Below are 20,343 nucleotides of genomic sequence, written 5' to 3'. Positions count from 1 at the left end.
CCATCAGCTTATTATACACCAAGTTTGATTAAAGTTTCTCATTTTTTACCTAGCTATTGGCTGTAAACCATTTTTATATTTCCAGTAATAAAGACATTGACAAACCGATGCCAAGTGAGATCTAAACAATATCTCATTCCAAACTCAAGTAATTGACAGAAAACTGTTTCTCAAATTTTAGTTACAATCACCTTGACCCTAGGAAGCCCAAAAACAATCACATGCAAGGTCTTCACATAAGCTTGCTGTACACCAAGTTTGATTGCAAATAGTTAATCTGAACCTGAAACCAACAGTTTGACAAATGCCTGCTGTCAGCCCACCCGCCAAAATGCCATGTCATACCCAAATCTAACATTCAAGTTTTCAAATGTACAATAGAATTATAAAGAGAACATTGGCACTACCAAGAGATCTTGACAAGTCTAAACAAGATTGCATTTGAGAAAAATGCTATGCCACCGCATGGTTCAAATTTCATAGCTGTACATCAAAGGACAAGAAAGTAGGTCACATCATCAAAATCTAGGTCACCTGATATCAAAGTTCAATTTTACAACTAAAACTGTGCTCATTGTCAAAATGTCATTGCTGTACATCAAAGGACAAGAAAGTAGGTCACTGTCCCCTTGGGCAAGGCATAATTTTGACCCAAGGGTTTAATTCAAAACAATTTTGATACAGGTCCACCAAACAACATTTCAAGTCAAATATCTAAGCTATAGCTTTCTCCCATTCAGAAAACATTGTTTTATTTTCTGTTTTTACTATGTGTACATAATGAGAATCACTGCCCTGGGCAGGGCCAATTTTGACACCAGGGGAAAATTTTGAACAACTTTGGTAGAGGACCTATAAATGATATTATATATCAAACATCAAAGCTCTATGCCTTGTACCTTCAGACAAAAATATTTTTTATTTTTTCACTATATGTACATAATGAAAATCAATGACCCCCGGGGCGGAACCAATTTTGACCCCAGGGCTATAATTTGAACAATCTTGCAAGAGGTTCACTACACAATGTTTCATGCAAAATATCTTAACTCTAGCCTTTGTAAATTTAGAGAAGATGATTTTTTAAGTTTTTACTATATACATATAAGGAAAACCTATGGCCACTGGGGGCGGGGCTAATTTTGACACAAGAGGCAAAATTTGAATAACTTTTGTAGAGTACCTTTAGATGATATAATTTAACAAATATTAAAGCTCTAAGCCTTTTACCTTCAGACAATAAAATTTATTTGATTTTTTACTATATGTATATATTGAAATCAATGACCTCAAGGGCGGGGGCAATTTTGACCCCAGGGCTATAATTTGAACAATCTTGCTAGAGGTTTACTACACAATGTTTCATGCAAAATATCTAACCTCTAGCATTTGTCAATTGCTACAAGATTTTTTTCAAGTTTTTACTATATTAAGTTTTTACTATATACATATAAGGAAAACCAATGACCCCCGGGGCGGGGCGGATTTTGACCCCAGGGCTATAATTTGAACAATCTGGGTAGAGGTCTACCAGACAATGCCTTATGCAAAATATATAAGCTCTATGCCTTTTGGGTCTTTACAAGGTGTTTTAAGTTTTTACTATATGTACATATAGTCAAAATCAATGACCCCGGGGCGGGGCCAATTTTGACCCAAGGGCTATAATTTGAACAATCTTGGTAAGGGTCTACCAGACAATGCCTTATGCAAAATATCTAAGCCTTTTGGGTTTTTACAAGAAGGTATTTTAAGTTTTTACTATATGTACATATAGTGAAAATCAATGACCCCCGGGGCGGGGCCAATTTTGACCCCAGGGCTATAATTTGAACAAACTTGTTAAAGGTCTACCAGACAATGCCTTATGCAAAATATCTAAGCTCTACGCCTTTTGGGTCTTTACAAGAAGATTTTTTAAATTTACTCTTATAATTCCTTTTGGTTGCCATGGCAACCAGATTTCTGCATGGAATGAAATTCTTTGAACAACTTTGGAAGCCCTTCACCCAAGGAACAATCCTGCCAAGTTTGGTTGAAATTGGACTAGTGGTTTTTCACAAGAAGATTTTTTAAGTTCACTATATAATCTATATAACACACACACAAACACACACACAAACACACACACAAACACACACACAAACACACGCACACACACACAGGTGAATCGCTATATGCCACCGCATCGCAGATGTTGCGGTGGCATAATAAATAGTAACTTCAACTACTGTATGAGGGGTGTTGGAAAAGGATATATACGCTTATCTAAATCAAAAATTGAAACTGAAACTAGATGTATAATGCTTATAATTCAACAGAAAAAATATACTTGTTGCAATAATGCATAATCTACAGTAACTATGGCAACACAGGGTTATGTTTAGTCATGCAAATCTGTAAATCATGAAATACATCACATGTTTACATGTTGGTTAAGAGTCTGAAAACAAGAACCGGTTGAACCGGGTGATGCTCCCCGGGAAAGTTCTGGACACAGGAAAGTATAAAAAAATGAACAAAGGGCAAAAACTCTAAAATAAGCTCATAAAAAAAAATAGCTCTTAATTTGAATTTTATGACTTTTTGTTCTTTATTTAACTATGGAATGAAGCTCATAAATATCAAATGTTTGCTCGGACGGACGGAAAGACGGACGGACAAGGCGGCGATTATATGCTCCCCCGAAATTTTTTCAGGGAGCATAAAAATGTTCCTAATGTCATAAACTGTCCAAAAAGTATATAAAATTTCTGCACACATTTGTCTTGATATGTTGATCTAAAAGCAACAGCTGAAAAATTTAAAAAAAAAACATTATTCCTGTAAACAATGGAAGCTAAGAACCCCTGTTTTGTGGAAACTGTAAATATGGCACAAAAACAATGCCATTAACAAGCCTGTAACTTATTTTTTATGGTTTTTTTTATCAGAAATATAATGCTCAAATGAAGATTTATCAATATTGTAATTTCCAAAAACATTATTTGAAAGATATAACCAAATTTACATTTCATGTTAATAAAGGGAATGCGATAAAAAAATTATTTTCCATAAAGTGTAAGTCATTTTTTTGAATAAGAAAGGAATGCTTGATTGTTTGTTTCATTTTTGGCCTTTTCCCAACAGTATTTCAGTCATATAGGCGGGTAGTTTCCTAACCATTGTTCCTTGAGAGTTACACCAGTATTAGACTACCTTACTCCGCGCTAAACTACCAAAGCATCTCCCGGGGATCGAACCCACGCCAGGGAGGTAACTGGATTAGAAGTCATCGACTCTAACCCCTCAACCACAGAAAGGAATGCATATATTTAAATGATAACATATAATGTGCACAAATATTTGCAGTACATAATAATATATTCTTCGATGTTTGAAAATTGTTTTAGAAGCATAATTTTATACATATTTTACTTCAGTGTGGTAACAACCTTAATTACAACATACAGGATCTTTAAATAATTAAGTAATAACTCTTTTCCTGGTACTTATCAAACACCCCTTGTTAGTTACTGTAAAAAAATCGTTGTAGTTCCACAATATTTCCTTTAGCTTCTTTATTACTACTTAATCTTTAACAGCTTTACTTCATCAACTTTATTTAAGCTTTAGCAACATTACTTTCAAAACTTAATTTCCCAAACATAACTTTCGCTTCAAAAACTAAACAATAGCTTCCTTTACTTAGCTTCATAAACTTAACTTCTGCAATCTGCACTATACATTAGTGCCATAACCTAACTCCAACTTCCTCAACTTTGCTTCTGCTTTATAAACTATAACTACTATTTCTAGTTAGAAGACTGACAAAACCAACATAGTGTGTTTGCAACCAGCATGGATCCAGACCAGCCTCCATGCTGTTCGCTATCAGTTTCTCTACTAGTAATAAGGTTTGTAAGCGAACAGCATGGATCCTGAGCAGACTGCACGGATGCCCTGGCTGGTCTGGATCCATGCTGGTCGCAAACATACTATGATGGTTTTGTCATGGCGTGGCTCATTTAAATTTAAATCCCGTTCATGCTCAAAAGGTTAACTTACTTATTATCTTTGAATGTCAGTATATGGCCAACTCTCAGAAATACTGAAACAAAATAACATGAATCAACAAGAGGGCCATGATGGCCCTGAGGTCGCTCACCTGTATATAGGCCCCCCCCACCCCCGGGCCAATTTTTACCCAAGGGCTTTTATTTGAACAGACTTGGTAGACACCCATAAGAGGATGTTTCATGCTAAACATTTAAGTTCTAGCTCATTGGGTTTTTTAAAAGAAGATTTTTAAAGTTTTTATTATACACATATAGTTAAAAACAATGACACCCTGGGGCAGGGCCAGTTTTGACCCCCGGGCTTTTATTTGAACAAACTTTGTAGATATTTACTTAAAGATGTTTCATGCTTAATATCTAAACTCTAGCTATTAGGGTTTTTTCATAGAAGATTTTTAAGTTTTTGCTATACACATATAAGGAAAATCAATGACCCCCCCCCCCCCGGGCGGGGCCAGTTTTGACCCCAAGGCTTTTATTTGAACATACTTGGTAGACACCCATTAGAACATGTTTCATGCTAAATATCTTAGCTCTAGCTCTTTGAGTTCTTTAAAAGAAGATTTTTTAAGTTTTTACTATATGCATATAGGGAAAATCAATGACCCCCTGGGGCGGGGTCAATTTTGACCCCAGGGCTTTTATTTGAACAAACTTGGAAGACATCCATTAGAAGATGTTTCATGCTAAATATCTTAGCTCTAGCTCTTTGGGTTCTTTAAAAGAAGATTTTTTAAGGTTTTACTATATGCATATAGGGAAAATAAATAACCCCCTGGGGCGGGGCCAATTTTGACCCCAGGGCTTTTATTTGAACAAACTTGGTAGACACTCACTAGAAGATGTTTCATGCCAAATATCTAAGCTCTAGCTCTTAGGGTTGTTTAAAAGAAGATATTTAAAGATTTTTCTTTCGGTTGCCATGGCAACCAGAGTTCTGCATGGAATTAAATTCTTTGAACAATTTTTAAAGGTGACCACCAAAGGAACATTCCTGTGAAGTTTGGGAAATTGGCTCAGTGGTTTATGAGGAGATGTCATTTAAAGCAAAAGTTTACGGACGGACGACGGACGGACGGACGCCGGACGAAAAGCGATCACAAAAGCTCACCCTGTCACTTTGTGACAGGTGAGCTAAAAACACACCATTATCTATTACTAGTATCTGATTGGCGTCCGCGCCGAAGCGCGGCGCCTATTGGAATGAAATGAGATTTTGTGAAAGGGCGACAGCAACTTCTCGAGCCTTTTATAGTTGCCAATAATAAAAGCCGATCATTCCGATCGGTATGAGGGTGCTTGATTGTTAATTAGTCGCGATATGTACAATGAATGGCGAACTGGAGAATTTCGCAATGCAAACATTTTCAAATGAAATAACCTTTTCCGTCAATAAATCGCGCTCTTCGGGGTATTTTTGCTTATCATTTTGTAGTACACAGTGGGCTATTATGGTATGTTATTCCGAAAGCTGTTAATAGAATGATGAGTTGATGACCTTAATATTCCGAAAATCTATTTATAGAGGGATGTACTCCTAGGTAATTCCCGGTCTCTCCCGGATTTACTAATGACCGGCGAATAGTACCACACGTTTATTGTCCGGTCTCTCCCGGTTTTGGAGTAGATATCGTTACAGAACAGAACAAATATTTTACAGATAAATAAGCTTTTTTTTCAAAATGAATGTTTGTCACTTAGTTTGGTTTACAATAATTAATAAACACAGATCAACTCTCGAATTGATTGATTATTATTATACATAAACATACAATTCGAAAAAAAAAACAACAACACAAATCGCATGTTATATTTTATCTATATGAGATAAAAACAATAAATATGTACAATAATTGAGAAAAAATGTACATTTTTATGGCATTAATATGACACTATCAACTTTAAAACATTTTATATAATTTGTTATTCGTGTTTAGTAAAGATTCCGAGGAATTATTCAAAGTTACAAATCAGATTTTATGAATTATTCAATTGATTGATAATTTAAAAAATGATAAAGAAAAATACAAATGTACATGTATATGGTTTAAGAATAAACAATATTATAAATTGAAAGATTAACCATGATTTACTGACTTTTTCCAGTTAAGTTTTGACTTATAATCGTCGATCATTATGACAATTGAATTCTTAAAATAGTAGTAAACGTAAAAACTCAGTATTAAAATAGCGCATAAAACACACACAAAAAAAGAAAAGAAAACAATATTCATAAAATCTGTATTTTTTTTATTAAAATAGAAATTACATTTATTGAATAATAAACAATTGTGCTAAACATGATCAACATGGTAATATAACAAGTGTCATATTGTTACTTAGTGTGAACAGATCCCTTAAGAGGGGGTCCTCGTTAATAGCAATAACATAATAAGGGACAATTACACAAGTATGGTGTTGATCATGCGTTACACATATGGATTATAAATGATTGTATACATGTATATCCATTGCTATTAATAACCACGATCATAAAGAAATAACAAGTAATATTCTAATTTCTAGCATGCCGATCAAAGTTATAAATAATGAACAATGTCTTTCGTCCGTTCATTCAAAAGTGATATACAATTCTGGTAAAACCCAATGAACCATTGAAAAGTTTATAAGAATATCTTGTCATCATATATCTACTAGTTCATCTGCACCTGCTGTTGGACGACCTTTGATGCTTTGCATCAATGCTTTTCTTGTTGATATTGTAATTAAAATATATATATTTATAAAATACAGAGGCATACCATTATAAAGGTCAAAGTTGGGTCCAAACTCTCAAACCATGATATAAACAGGAATCTGACATATAAGGCTCATGAAGAGTCGAGTCCTACGAGTGTTATAATGAGGTTAGCCTTAAAACAGGGCATGGTATAACAAGGTGGCAGTGTATGTGTGCCTGTCTGTATAGTTATAATAAAATTTTGGAGTAGTGGCATAGTCTAGTGCTTAACACATCACACTAGTAATCTAAGGATTGCCTAGTACTCTCAGGACTACTGGCCTTGTGGGTTCACACCAAAGTCGTTTCAATACAAAATTGTCGCATCACCATTTATTTAACAAAAATTAACAATACCAAACACCAGAGCTTTGGTAAACAAATATTCTGCATAGTATTCACTTTAAGCATAGACAAGATAAACAAGTTGAACCATTATTGATATGTGGCTTAAAGAAAATTAATACTTTTGAAAAAGTTTTAAAGTGCATTTCAGGAAGAACTGTTTTATATCAGTGGGAGTATAATATAATGTTATAAGTGGATTTCTACACATGTCGCAAAGTTAGTGAATTTAGAATTCAAGAAATTTTGTGCAAGGATATATAAAGGAAATGTGCAAGTATAGAAATTATTGAAAAATTTGTCGACAGTTACACTAGAGGCAATTTTAGCAATTTTCCACCAGTTGCAAAATTCCCCAATATTTCCATGTTGCTAATTTAACCACTTATACAATAATAGACAAAACTATAATGTTAATACTCTGGAAGCTTTATCATTTAAGAGTAATGCTTACCAACTCCGCACATATACGCGTCAAAACCTGCTTCATGTGGTAACTCATCAGATTCTGAAGAAAAGCATCAAAACAAACTAAACATTAGCTAGAACAGATTGTAACAAATATAACTACAATAAAATAATTTGTCTATTTTACTATTGTCATGATTAAGGTGACTGTATAATACTAACAATACCCAATAGATGTTATCCGGAACTCATCAAATGTGGATTTTGTCCCATTCTTTGATTACTTATCCAAAGCTCTCTCTTATATAATTAAGCAGAGTAGACAGACCAATTGTTTGTTTCAAAAAAAAAAATTTTTATACACTCACTATATCTGTCAAATCCCTCGGCATGGTTAACTACAGGTGAATGTAGCACTATGGTGTGTCCTTTCTCGCTATAAATACACATTAAAATAAAATAATTATGGCAAAAATCAATACAAAGGTAACCCTGAATACAGCATTTTTCATCACTTCAAGATAAATAATAAGAAGGGCTTTAGTAATCAATTGTTAAAAAAATGTATCAATTTTGTACCTAAACATAAATTTTTCAACTTTGTTTGTTTAATTGGGACATGACACAATTTATAAGTCATATGGCAACGTTCAAGCTTTACTGGTGGAGAAAGACCTGAGGTGTACTTCAGTGCATTATTTCAGGCAAGAATGGTAGAACCACCGACGTTCTGTAAGGTAGCTGGATAGCTTCCTCACATGAAAGAATCCAAAGTCCCTGTTTGGATTCGAACCTACAGCAGTGAAAGGCAAGTGGTTTGAAGTCAACAACGTTAACCACTTGGCCACAAATGCCCCTAATGTTTTCAACTAACGCAAGCTAGATGAAACATTATAACATCAATTAAAAGAAAAGATAGTTAAAACAGAACCTGTCTATTGTTTATGTATCATTAAATCTGTAATAATTTCATAATGATGTTTTAGTCACAAGATACTGCTAAGGTTATAATATTATATGGCAAATTTCCACATCAACTAGTGGAGCAAGCTTTCAGGTTCACCTCCATGCCTAATTAAAAACACAACCAGGCATCCGGTAGGACCACCAGCTTTCCATTACCAAGCACGATAGATTCCTCACATGAAAACAAGAATTGTATACTAAAAATAAAACCTATTAAGAAATCAAAGATGATCAGCTGATTTACCTTTCTAAATCTGTATAAAGTTCACCTAAGCTTGTTTGTTGCAGCATCCCAGTCTGTGCCATATCCTGTACAATATATTATTCCACTCCTTACAAATTATAACGGTTAATAACCAATGAACATTCAGGGTTTGCAACAGGCAAGTTGTTTAAACAGAAATCATTAATGGATACACTCTTATTACTTTGATCGTGTTTTCATTTCCAAGTCCATATCGCACCCCACTTTGTATCATTTTTATTTGCAAAGTCCAAAAAGCATATATCAAATGAACATGATACTCTATGAAAATCCAACTTTGTTCTCATTTTTGAGAGTCCAAAAATCCATATCAAATCCATCAAGTAACAAGTTCTGTAAAAATGTCAAATGTTGTGGGAATACATTGTTGAGAACAATGCAGATTCTACTGGACTCGTACACAACTGCAAAACCTGTGTCATACTTGGCTTAAGCACCTTATCAAGTTTTGTTTTGACATCTTGACACAAAAATAGTCCACCAATGACGGCCATAATTTTATGTTATTCTATATTGTAAGAGTTTTGCTTTTAGTGTTTTGGTGACAGGCGATATATATTTCCCCTGTATAGCACAGAATTATGCTGAATGGTGTGACTATATCATAAGATCTTAGAAATCTTTAATCTCTTGTGCCCTTTATTTTGCATTTTCTTTCAATATACAGGGCAGTAACAAAACTATAACACATGAATTTTACTGGTTGTGGTGAGATATGAATTATATTTCACTAATAAAAGTTTTGATAACTTTCAGAATATGTGCAGAAATTTACCACTAAAAAAGTGTTCTACATGTTAAAATGAAAGGTATTTTGCAACATTACTTACCCTTCTCATACTTAAAACTATATGCTTAGTGTCAAACACAGTTGGGAAAAGTGAATGAAGATTAGTCTTAAATTCGGTATATGACTGAGGGAGAGGGTTGTAAAATTTATCATATATCAGCATCAAGTCCATCAAACAGTTATGTCCTAGCAGTGGCTGGAAATATAAAACATACAGAAACACCAGTTATAGCTGAAACTAACAAAACGATTGATGAAACTAACAAAAAGATAGATGAAACTAACAAAAAGATTGATGAAACTAACAAAAAGATTGATGAAACTAACAAAAAGATTGATTAAAATAAAACAAAGAGACAAATATTTTTTCAAGAATAATATTACATATATATAACTTGTGTGTGCAATTTCAGATCAATCACTCACTTTATTTTTTTCCAGAATAATTATTCTAACTGTAAAAAGTGACACAAACTCAAAAGCATTGCAATGCTTTTAATATCAATGGGGCTAAGATTAGCATAAAAATATTATTTTAAATTTATTTCTGAGTATACTTCCGTACTTTCTTCTGCACATCTTTCTGCTTTAAGTGCCCCAGCTGATAAATGCATTCAGACTTTTGGACCTCAGTGGAATTCCTTTAAAACTGAAGATCAAGTCTAAATTCATACCTTTTTTAACTGTGTCATAAGTTTGAATATACGTGTAAAGCCTAGCATATTTTCTAGAAGTGTGTCCTCATGTTGTCTCAGATCATTTTTCTGTAATTCCTCTAATTCCTGTCTCTTCTCTAAGCTTATTCTCTCAATCTCTATCTGAAATATTATTTAATAATCATATCATTTTTGTAGTCTCTTACATGATTTCACGTCAATTTAAAGGCCTATTAAGACCCTGGTTTTCTCATATGATTTCAGGTTAATTGACAGGCCCATTCTAAGACCCTGGTTTTATCATATGATTTCAGGTTAATGTAAAGACCCATTAAAACCCTGGTTCTCTCATATGATTTTAGGCTAATTTAAAGGCCCATTTTAGTAAGCTGCCCAAAGATACTATTTCTTTAATTTCCCAAAAGCTTTTTTATATTTAGTGTACTGTATTAGTTTCCAAAAAGCTACTCATTGGAAATATATGGGTGCAAGTTAAAAATATCAGAAAACCTGACAACCCTAAATTAAGTATTATTTTAATTGATTTTATATAGAAAAAGAGAGCTTTTAGAGAGAGAAAAAACCTGGTACACAAGTTAATATCTCTGGACCATGCTTCACTTTTTTACTGCTTGCCATTAGTTATCTTTTAGTGATGAAGTATTATGTAAAGAAGTCAAAATACTACTTACTTTACACTTTTCTACCTGTACTTTTATGACAAATCATTTCAATATCAGAACTACTTTTGTATACAACTGGCATCCTGACACCTGGGTGAGTAATATAGCTCATCCAAATCTTCAAATAAACAAACTAAAAAGCTTAATAAAACAAGAGGGCCATGATGGCGCTGAGGTCGCTCACCTGTATATAGGCCCGGAGCGGGCCAGTTTAAACCCCAGGGCTTTTATTTGAGCAAACTTGGAAGACACCCATTAGAAGATGTTTCATGATGTTAAGTTTTTACTACACACATATAATGAAAAACAATGACCTCCGCCCCCCCCCCCCTTTGGCAGGGCCAATTTAAACCTAAGACAAACTTGGTAGACACCAACAAAAAGATGTTTCCTGCTTAAAATCTAACCTCTAGCTCATTGGGTTTTTTAAAAGAAGATTTTTTAAGTTTTTACTATACACAAATAGTTAAAAACAATGACACCTCTGGGGCGGGGCCAGTTTTAACCCCAGGGCTTTTATTTGAACAAACTTTGTAGACACTTACTAGAAGATGTTTCATTCTTAATATCTAAACTCTAGCTATTTGGGTTTTTTCAAAGAAGATTTTTAAGTTTTTGTCATACACATATAAGGAAAATCAATGATCCCCGGGGCGGGATCAATTTTGACCCCAGGGCTTTTATTTGAACAACTTTGGTAGACACTCACTAGAAGATGTTTCATGCTTAATATCTAAACTCTAGCTATTTGGGTTTTTTCAAAGAAGATTTTTTAAGTTTTTGCTATACACATATAAGGAAAATCAATGACCCCCGGTGCGGGGCCAATTTTGACCCCAGAGCTTTTATCTGAACAAACTTTGTAGTCACCCATTAGAACATGTTTCATGCTAAATATCTTAGCTCTAGCTCTTTGGGTTCTTTAAAAGAAGATTTTTTAAGTTTTTACTATATGCATATAGGGAAAATCAATGACCCCCTGGGGCGGGGCCAATTTTGACCCCAGGGCTTTTATTTGAACAAACTTTGTAGACACTCACTAGAAGATGTTTCATGCTTAATATCTTAACTCTAGCTATTTGGGTTTTTTCAAAGAAGATTTTTTAAGTTTTTGCTATACACATATAAGGAAAATCAATGACCCCCTGGGGCGGGGCCAATTTTGACCCCAGGGCTTTTATTTGAACAAGCTTGGTAGACACTCACTAGAAGATGTTTCATGCCAAATATCTAAGCTCTAGAATTTTGGGTTTTTTAAAAGAAGATATTTAAAGTTTTTTCTTTTGGTTGCCATGGCAACCAGAGTTCTGCATGGAATTAAATTCTTTGAACAATTTTTAAAGGTGACCACCAAAGGAACATTCCTGTGAAGTTTGGATGAAATTGGCTTAGTGGTTTATGAGGAGATGTCATTTAAAGTAAAAGTTTACGGACGGACGCCGGACGCCGGACGAAAAGCGATCACAAAAGCTCACCCTGTCACTTTGTGACAGGTGAGCTAAAAATCATTTAGGTAAGTAAACACAGGGAAGAAACACATACACATTTTTGCTCTGTATTTAAAGTAGTCCAAATTGCTGGGAATCTTCCTTTTAGTTCTGTACTTAAAATATACATAGGTATTCTCTTCATCTCTGAAAGTAAAGAAAGAAAAATTAAGTGACAGGGTATTATCATAAAACCTGGTTTTCTTAGAATACCTTTAAAATGAAATATTGTTGATAAATGAAGTATGCTTGGGAAGAATTCATTAGAAAGATTATTCAACTGTCCATGTACCTTGTTTTTCTAAAATCATCACTTTGATATCTTCTTCATCAACAAACCATTTCGCAACTTTTGAACATATCTGTTCTATATTCTTCTCATCTAAATTTCTGCAAATAATAATTCAATAAAATTAAATGATAAAATTTATATTGGTTTGACGCTTAAGAATGAAACAGAGAATACAAAAATATATACATGCTCCATACTTCAGTGCCGTTATATTTTTCTGATTCTCCAAGAAAATTAATTGGTTTCAAAAACCCTTTATTCCAATACCTGCCATATTTCTTATTGTTCATCAACTTCCTTCAATTGATTATTAGTAAATTGTGTACATGTAAGTCTCAGAAATTAAATGCTCCATGATATGATTGACAAATTTCAAAAAATCGCACAGAAAGTCACTACAGAAACACCATTCAGAGTGACATATGCTTCAAGTGGGGATATAATAGGATCACTGTGAAGAGAGCATGGCTAAAAACAAGGAGTTATTAAGACAGTCTCAATTGCACTTAAAATGCATCCATTATTTAAAACAAAAGCCATGTCAACATGGCCATCCCCCGCCGAATGTGTTTGCTCATTGGAAGAATGTATATGTAGTAGAGCAGAATAATTCCATTTTAAGAGGTCTTTTGATAATGAAAACTTGATGGCTATAGTGATTACAGATTTGAAACCTATGTGAATACTGATGGCTGAAAATAACAAAGGGCAATAACTGAAAAATAATGCAGGGTAGGTTATCATTCTTGTGTGCTGCATCCCTCCTCAGTAAAATCTATCCACCTATGAAGTTTCAAGTTGATACCTCAAATACTTTTTGAGAAAAAAATTGAATTGAACTAGAAATGTGTCCATAGGACACGGGTGCCCCCACCGCGCCACTGTTCTGTCAATCTTTTTACTTAGTCATGGGAAATAACTCTACAAATACTTGATAAATCCACAAGCCAAACCCCAGGTGCAAATCTAAATATGCTGAGCAACCTGCCCATAAGGTTTAATGACTATGTCAAATCCTTTTTGAGTAACTTGCGACACAAGTTGAAAATTGCAAAATTTTACCAAGTCAAGGGAAATAACTCTGAAAATACTAAAAATATCCAGACGAAAATACCCAGGTGCACAACAACACATGATATTCAATATTCCTGTAAAGTTACATGACTCTAGGTCAAATACTTTTTGAGTTACGTGCGACACAAGTTGAAAATTGCAAAATTTTACCAAGTCAAGGGCAATAACTCTGAAAATACTAAAAATATCCAGATGAAAATACCCAGGTGCACAACTACACATGCTGATCAACATTCCTGTAAAGTTTCATGACTCTAGGTCAAATACTTTTTGAGTTACGTGCGACACAAAAGTGAACGGATGGACGGAAGGACGGACGGAAGGACGACGTTCTCATAGGACAGTAATTATGTGGCTACTCTATTGTTCTCTCTATTGTTCTTTTAGCCACGCAAAAGAAAATAGCCACATAAAAGCATTACGGAATGAATGACATCAAAGAGAACCTATTGTCCCTCTAGCCACATAATTACTCTCCTGTGAGTGCGGACGGACAGACGGACGGAAGGACGGACGGACGGACAGACGGACGGACAAGGGTAAATCTAAATGCCCGCCACTAACGTGGGGGCACAAAAATTAAGTATGAAAAATAACAAAGGGCAATAACTCAAAAATTATAAAAGGTAGAGTTATCATTCTTGTGCACTGCACACCTTCTGAATTAGATCTATGCACCTATGAAGTTTCATAATGATATCTCAAAGGCCTTTTGAGTTATGCTCTGGACAAAAATTAATTAAAAAAAAAGGGCAATAACTAAACAATGATGCAGGGTAGAGTTATCGTTCTTGTGCACTGCACTCCTCCTCAATGAGATCCATCCAGCTATGAAGTTTCAAGTTGATACCTCAAATACTTTTTGAGATAAACTCTGGACAAAATAGTAAGAAAAAGAACAAAGGGCAATAACTCAAAAATTATACAGGGAAGAGTTATCATTCTTGTGAACAGCATTCCTCCTCAATAAAATCTATCCACCTATGACATTTCATGTAGACATCTCAAACACTTTTGAGTTATGCTCCACTCGGGTGAAAAATTAGGTATAAAAAATAACAAAGGGCAATAACTCAAAAATTATGAAAGGTAGAGTTATCATTCTTGTGCACTACACACCTCCTGAGTGAGATCTATGCACCTATGAAGTTTCATTTTGATATCTCAAAGGCTTTTTGAGTTATGCTCTGGACAAAAATTAATTTTGAAAAATAACAAAGGGCAATAACTCAAAAATTATGCAGGGTAGAGTTATCATTCTTGTGCACTGCACTCCTCCTCAATGAGATCCATCCACCTATGAAGTTTCAAGTTGATACCTCAAATACTTTTGAGAAAAGCTCTGGACAAAATAGCATGAAAAAGAACAAAGGGCAATAACTAAAATGATATTTTATATTTTTTGTTGATATCTCAAACACTTTAAAAAAAAAGGGCAATAACTAAACAATGATGCAGGGTAGAGTTAACGTTCTTTAGCACTGCACTCCTCCTCAATGAGGTCTATCCACCTATGAAGTTTCAAGTTGATAACTCAAATACTTTTAGAGATATGCTCCGGACAAAAATGTCGGACGGAGGGACGGACGGAAGGTCGGACGGACGGACAGACGGAGACTATTTCTATATCCCCCGCCGCCTTTTCGGCGGGGGATAATAAAACTGAAGGCTACAGAAATGCAAATAATCAAAGTTGGACAATATGTCTTTGAATCAGTTGAGAACTTGAGATATAAAGATCCTTCCAACAGAAGAAAATATGTATCAACTTTTTTCCTATGTTCATCTTATCAAACTTCAGGAAACAAGTATTAAAATTTAAACTTACCTTTCTAAGCCAGCAAACATGGCTTTGCTAGCCATATGGTCCCTAATGTCTTCCTCCTGCTTGCCATTCATGTACGAAATTCCCTCATATATAAACTGTGTGAATATAAATAATAAACTATATAAAATAATAATAAAAAGGTGATGACAGGTGAACTTAGGCAGGGCTTATAAGCTACTGAGTAATCTTAACTGACTAATAGCCAGTCAATTGATTACATGGGATTTGAACCCAAAACAAAAAAGTGAGGGGCAAGTGATTTTCATACTATTTACATTTTTTAATACTTGGCCACAGAGATTTGACAAAAACAAGTAAGTGGGTTATTTTTGGGGATTTTTTTTTGGTTGGGTTTTACTTCGCACCAACACAGTATAGGTCGTATGGCCACTTTCCAGCTTTACTGGTGGAGAAAGATCTCAGATGCAAGTCTGTACATTATTTCAGGCACAAACAGGCACCCAAGTAGAACCACTCACATTCTGTCAGCTAGCTGGATAACTTTCTTACATGTAGAAATAATGATGCTTGTGAAGCAAATGGGTAGAAGAAGTCAACAGCTCACGATTGCCCCTACTATGTACATTGCACACAATCATTAATCAATAGACAACATATTTTTTTATATTTATATATACAAGTCTTGAACAGTGGGAACAAAATATTCAAACATACCACTATTTTAGAACATACCTTGTTAAAATCAAAATCATACGAGCACAAAAACTTTAAACTTGAGGCCTGAAAAAAAAAACGACAACAAATTTATAAATATATAAATGGAAACTTAGATATAACTGTATTTTGTAATTCCAATCAGACTTTTGTCTGATGTTAAAAATAAGTTGCAGAAAACAATAGTGACGAGATACAAGGGGGACAATCAAAACCACTTTAGTTTTCAGCCCTACAACAATAACATAATCCTAGTTTTGAAAGGGGTATCAAAGGCAACTAAATGAAATTTTCATGATAATCAAATCCCTCTCACAGTCTTGCAAAAAGTGTCAAAAGCCCAATCATGAAAATGAAGGCACATTAAGCCTGAGAAGTGAGTATTTTATTTTTCTTTCTAAAGAAGAGACAATTCCGTGTTTTACAATGTTGTAATAATATATCTTAAACACTTAAGATTCTTTTCATTTTAAGAAAAGATCACTGAATGAGAAATAATTTGTAATAAAAGCAGCAAAATGTAAACATATTGGATTTTTGACTTCAATACACAAGAAGCGGTTGAACCGGGTTACACTCCCAGAGTAGATTTTGGACACAGAAAAGTATACCTCTCGAGGTAAGGCAGAGTTAAGGTTCTTTTGCTCTGCACTTCTATTTAATGAGATCAATCTAGCTACAAACCTCATATGGTTTCAGAGCTATGTCTTGGACAAAGTTCAAAGTGTAAAAATAAACAAAGCTCAACAACTCCAAAATTAGGCAAGATAGAGTTATGATTCTTTAGCACTGCACTTCCACCCAATGAGATCTTTTTATTTACAAAGTTTCATGTTTGATATTTCTTAATAGTTTTAGAGTTATGTCCCGGACAAAGTTCAAAGTTTAAAATAAACAAAGGGCAATAACTCCAAAATTAGGCAAGACAGAGTTACAGTTCTTGTACACTGCACTTCTACCCAATTGTATCTATCTACCTACAAAGTTTCATGTTGATATCTTTTACAGTTTTAGAGTTATGTTTAAGTGTAAAAATAAAAAAAGGGCAATAATTCCAAAATAAGGCAAGGCAGTGTTACATTTCTTGTGCACATCTACTCAATGAGACTTATCTACCTACAAAGTTTCATGTTGATACCTCTTGTTGTTTCAGAGTTATGTCATGGACAAGAATAGCGGACGGACGGACATCCCACCAAATAGGGATAAAGTGCCATTTCTATTGATATTTTCTTTTGTTTAATAGATGGTCATTCTATTGTTACGGAATGAATTATATTGTTCTCTATCTGTTAACAATAGATAGCCCTCTATCCCTACTCAGTAGTGTGGACAGGCAGATGGATGTCCTCAAAGTTTGGTATTTATGTAGCTTATCTTTTGTTCTCTATATTGTACTTTTAGCCACATAAGTGTAAATGTAGCCACATAAGAGCTTACAAAATGAAGATCATCAAAGGAAATTTACTGTAACCTATTGTTCCCATAGTCACCTAGGTATCTAGATTCTATAAATTTTGTAAAATAAAATACTAGCATTTTTTAAGGCTTAATGGGCCCCCCAGTCAGCCAACTACCACTCAGCCATTAAAGGCCCCTTTCTTGCAAATTAAAATTCACACAAAATGAAAATGGAGCTCTTCAGTGATCACGAATTTTCAATTCTTTAACATGTTAATTATCATTGATTTATCAGAAGATGTTAGACCTGTACATAAAACAACATGTTACTACCTGACACACAAATCTTTCATCTACAGGTCCGAATGTTGGTGGATACAGGTAAAAATTATACGTTTTTGCTTCATACCTGAAAACAAAACAAACAAAATTTTATTTTTCCAATATTTTTGCTGGATTTCAGTCACAAACACTGTAATGATGGATTTACTTTGATTTTCTAGCATTGCTGGTTTGCTGGTTGAGAAAGATCACAAAATGTCCCACTGGGTGTTATTTTAGACACAAAAAGGCATATTGGTAGAACCTCTAATCTTGTTATAGCTGGCCAACAGTTTCTTCACATGGAAAATTAAGTATGAGAGTACCAGGTGTGTTTAGTAAAACACAACTAATATTCCCAATCCGATAGTAACTGATAGTTAACGATCATGTCTCTAAAATGCAGAGAGGTAATGGATTATGACGAAGAATAGAAACCCTTAATGCATTATGCAAATTATGTTTTCATAAACCTATAAAATTAATACTGGTTTAACAACAGCCATACTAATTTAAGAAGTTACTAAGCTTTTTTGTTGAAAACACTGTTTCTGTAAGCTAGTGATATAGTAAAATATTATGCTTGTTTACATACCTGTTTTCATCGCTAACTTTGGAAAATATAGATAATCCTGAAAAACATAATCATATTTGATAACAAAGGGAGAAAATAAGGCAACAGCAGAAAATATAATTTATGTAAATATAAATAATGTCAAATCAACAAAAATCATTGGGCCTTTCATTAAGGGATCAGAAGAAATTCAGACTTTTTTCAATAAATGGCAAAACTGGAACCAGTTAAGTAGCAATTGATATTCACCATACACAGTATGTGAAAACCCAATGAAACAATGAGCAACAATAAGCCATTTATAAAAGAAAAGGTATATGAAATCTTATAAAGCAGTGCATCTCGTGTTCCATGCTAATTTCAAAGACACAGTTCACACAAATCACCTTAACTCTTTCTGTATGCAAAAATAGACACTTCTCCATCAGTAAGAGTAGAAATATACAAGTAGGGAAGGGAAGACACTAAATTCAGCAATATTTAAGATGAAAGTCATATGTACATGCAAAAAAATTAAATGGAACATAAAAGATGTAAATTAAATAATTTTTTTATAAACTTAAAAACATACAGGGGGAAAAATAGCCAGAATCATCACTGGTCAAATCTTAAAATATTTACAAAACCAGTTCATGAAAATAATAAAGATACACAATAAAGTAATCCATCATTTGTTACAACTTGTATTCTATACAACTTAAGACTTTGGAATGCAAAAGTCTGGTAAATCATCTGATAACCAGAGGGCAAAATCCACTAAAATTTCTCAGACAGTGAGATCTGCTCTAGTGCATTAACCTCATTAAGATAGAGCACATACAATATACTTTGATAATGGGTTACCAATTTAAAACCTTTCATACCTAACTGACAAATGGTGATTTGTGTTATAGTTTTCCTCAAGTTTTGGTACCTTTCAGCCCCATCATCAAACAATCTAAAATATATAAAAGAACATTATTTATTTCCTTACTAAGTAACCTATTCATGACATTCGAATACCTGCTAGAGACTATATTGGGGGGTTGATTGCAAAACTGTTGCATGTCCTTCTTTATTTTATACAAGTTAATACAGTTTTGTGGTCAACCTATGATATCTGAATAAAGACTACATGTACTACATTTGTATGTACTTTCAAATCAAAAACACATCACACATTACAACATCATTATATTCAATCAATTGCAAAAAACATTCAAAAAAGGTTATTCTAATTTCTAAATAACTGTAAATAAATAAATTGATATACATGAATACTGTTCTAATTGATGATATTCATTTGTAAACAGCAATGATATACTTTTATTTTATAGATTTATACATTGTAGATGAATTCAGTCTAATCTGAACAATGTTAACATTTCAAATAAAAAATTCAAAATATGAAATGACTGACATTAGGGAACATGTGAATAGATTCAGTTGCCACAAATGAGGTAAAGGTTAGCTATTTCAATGCCGCAAACCAGTTAAATTTCACATTTATTTCACTATAAATACTCTGTATTTTGCTTGAAAAATATAAAGTGAAATAAAATAAACACAAACGATTTTCATCAACGTTTTCAAAATTGTTATTCTCAAAATGTTTCTGCAAACAGTAGACTTCACATCAGTTTTATTTTAACCGACTTTGATTTCAGCTGCTCATTAATCTTTCACCCAGTTAATTTAGTGTCAAGTGCTAAAAATACAAACTTAAAATGATCTAAGTTAATTAAGAAAAAAAACTAGTAATTTTTTAATATTTTATTTAATCTGGGGAAGTCCAAGACCA

General features: G+C 33.7%; 1 protein-coding gene across 1 annotated transcript in view; it reads right to left on the bottom strand.

Moving 5' to 3' along the window:
• The window catches only part of LOC132728051 (poly(A)-specific ribonuclease PNLDC1-like), a gene marked incomplete at both ends in the record, with an annotated part of 34,895 nt that extends 15,381 nt beyond the window's left edge, over window positions 1-19,514 (bottom strand). The window contains 13 exons of the mRNA XM_060713660.1: window positions 4,048-4,090; window positions 7,598-7,651; window positions 7,920-7,987; window positions 8,762-8,826; window positions 9,613-9,768; window positions 10,247-10,390; window positions 12,454-12,545; window positions 12,691-12,788; window positions 15,593-15,687; window positions 16,286-16,333; window positions 18,002-18,077; window positions 18,585-18,621; window positions 19,427-19,514. Of these exons, the coding sequence (XP_060569643.1) occupies window positions 4,048-4,090; window positions 7,598-7,651; window positions 7,920-7,987; window positions 8,762-8,826; window positions 9,613-9,768; window positions 10,247-10,390; window positions 12,454-12,545; window positions 12,691-12,788; window positions 15,593-15,687; window positions 16,286-16,333; window positions 18,002-18,077; window positions 18,585-18,621; window positions 19,427-19,514 (1,064 nt within the window). The remainder of the gene's footprint in view (window positions 1-4,047; window positions 4,091-7,597; window positions 7,652-7,919; window positions 7,988-8,761; window positions 8,827-9,612; window positions 9,769-10,246; window positions 10,391-12,453; window positions 12,546-12,690; window positions 12,789-15,592; window positions 15,688-16,285; window positions 16,334-18,001; window positions 18,078-18,584; window positions 18,622-19,426) is intronic.
• Window positions 19,515-20,343: the final 829 nt, after the last annotated feature.

This window comes from Ruditapes philippinarum, unplaced genomic scaffold, assembly GCF_026571515.1.
Source record: "Ruditapes philippinarum isolate M1 unplaced genomic scaffold, ASM2657151v2 ctg10342_1_1_1_1, whole genome shotgun sequence".
Classification (NCBI taxonomy): domain Eukaryota; kingdom Metazoa; phylum Mollusca; class Bivalvia; order Venerida; family Veneridae; genus Ruditapes; species Ruditapes philippinarum.
Note: the sequence above shows the minus strand (reverse complement) of the source record. Positions and strands in the feature narration are given on the sequence as shown.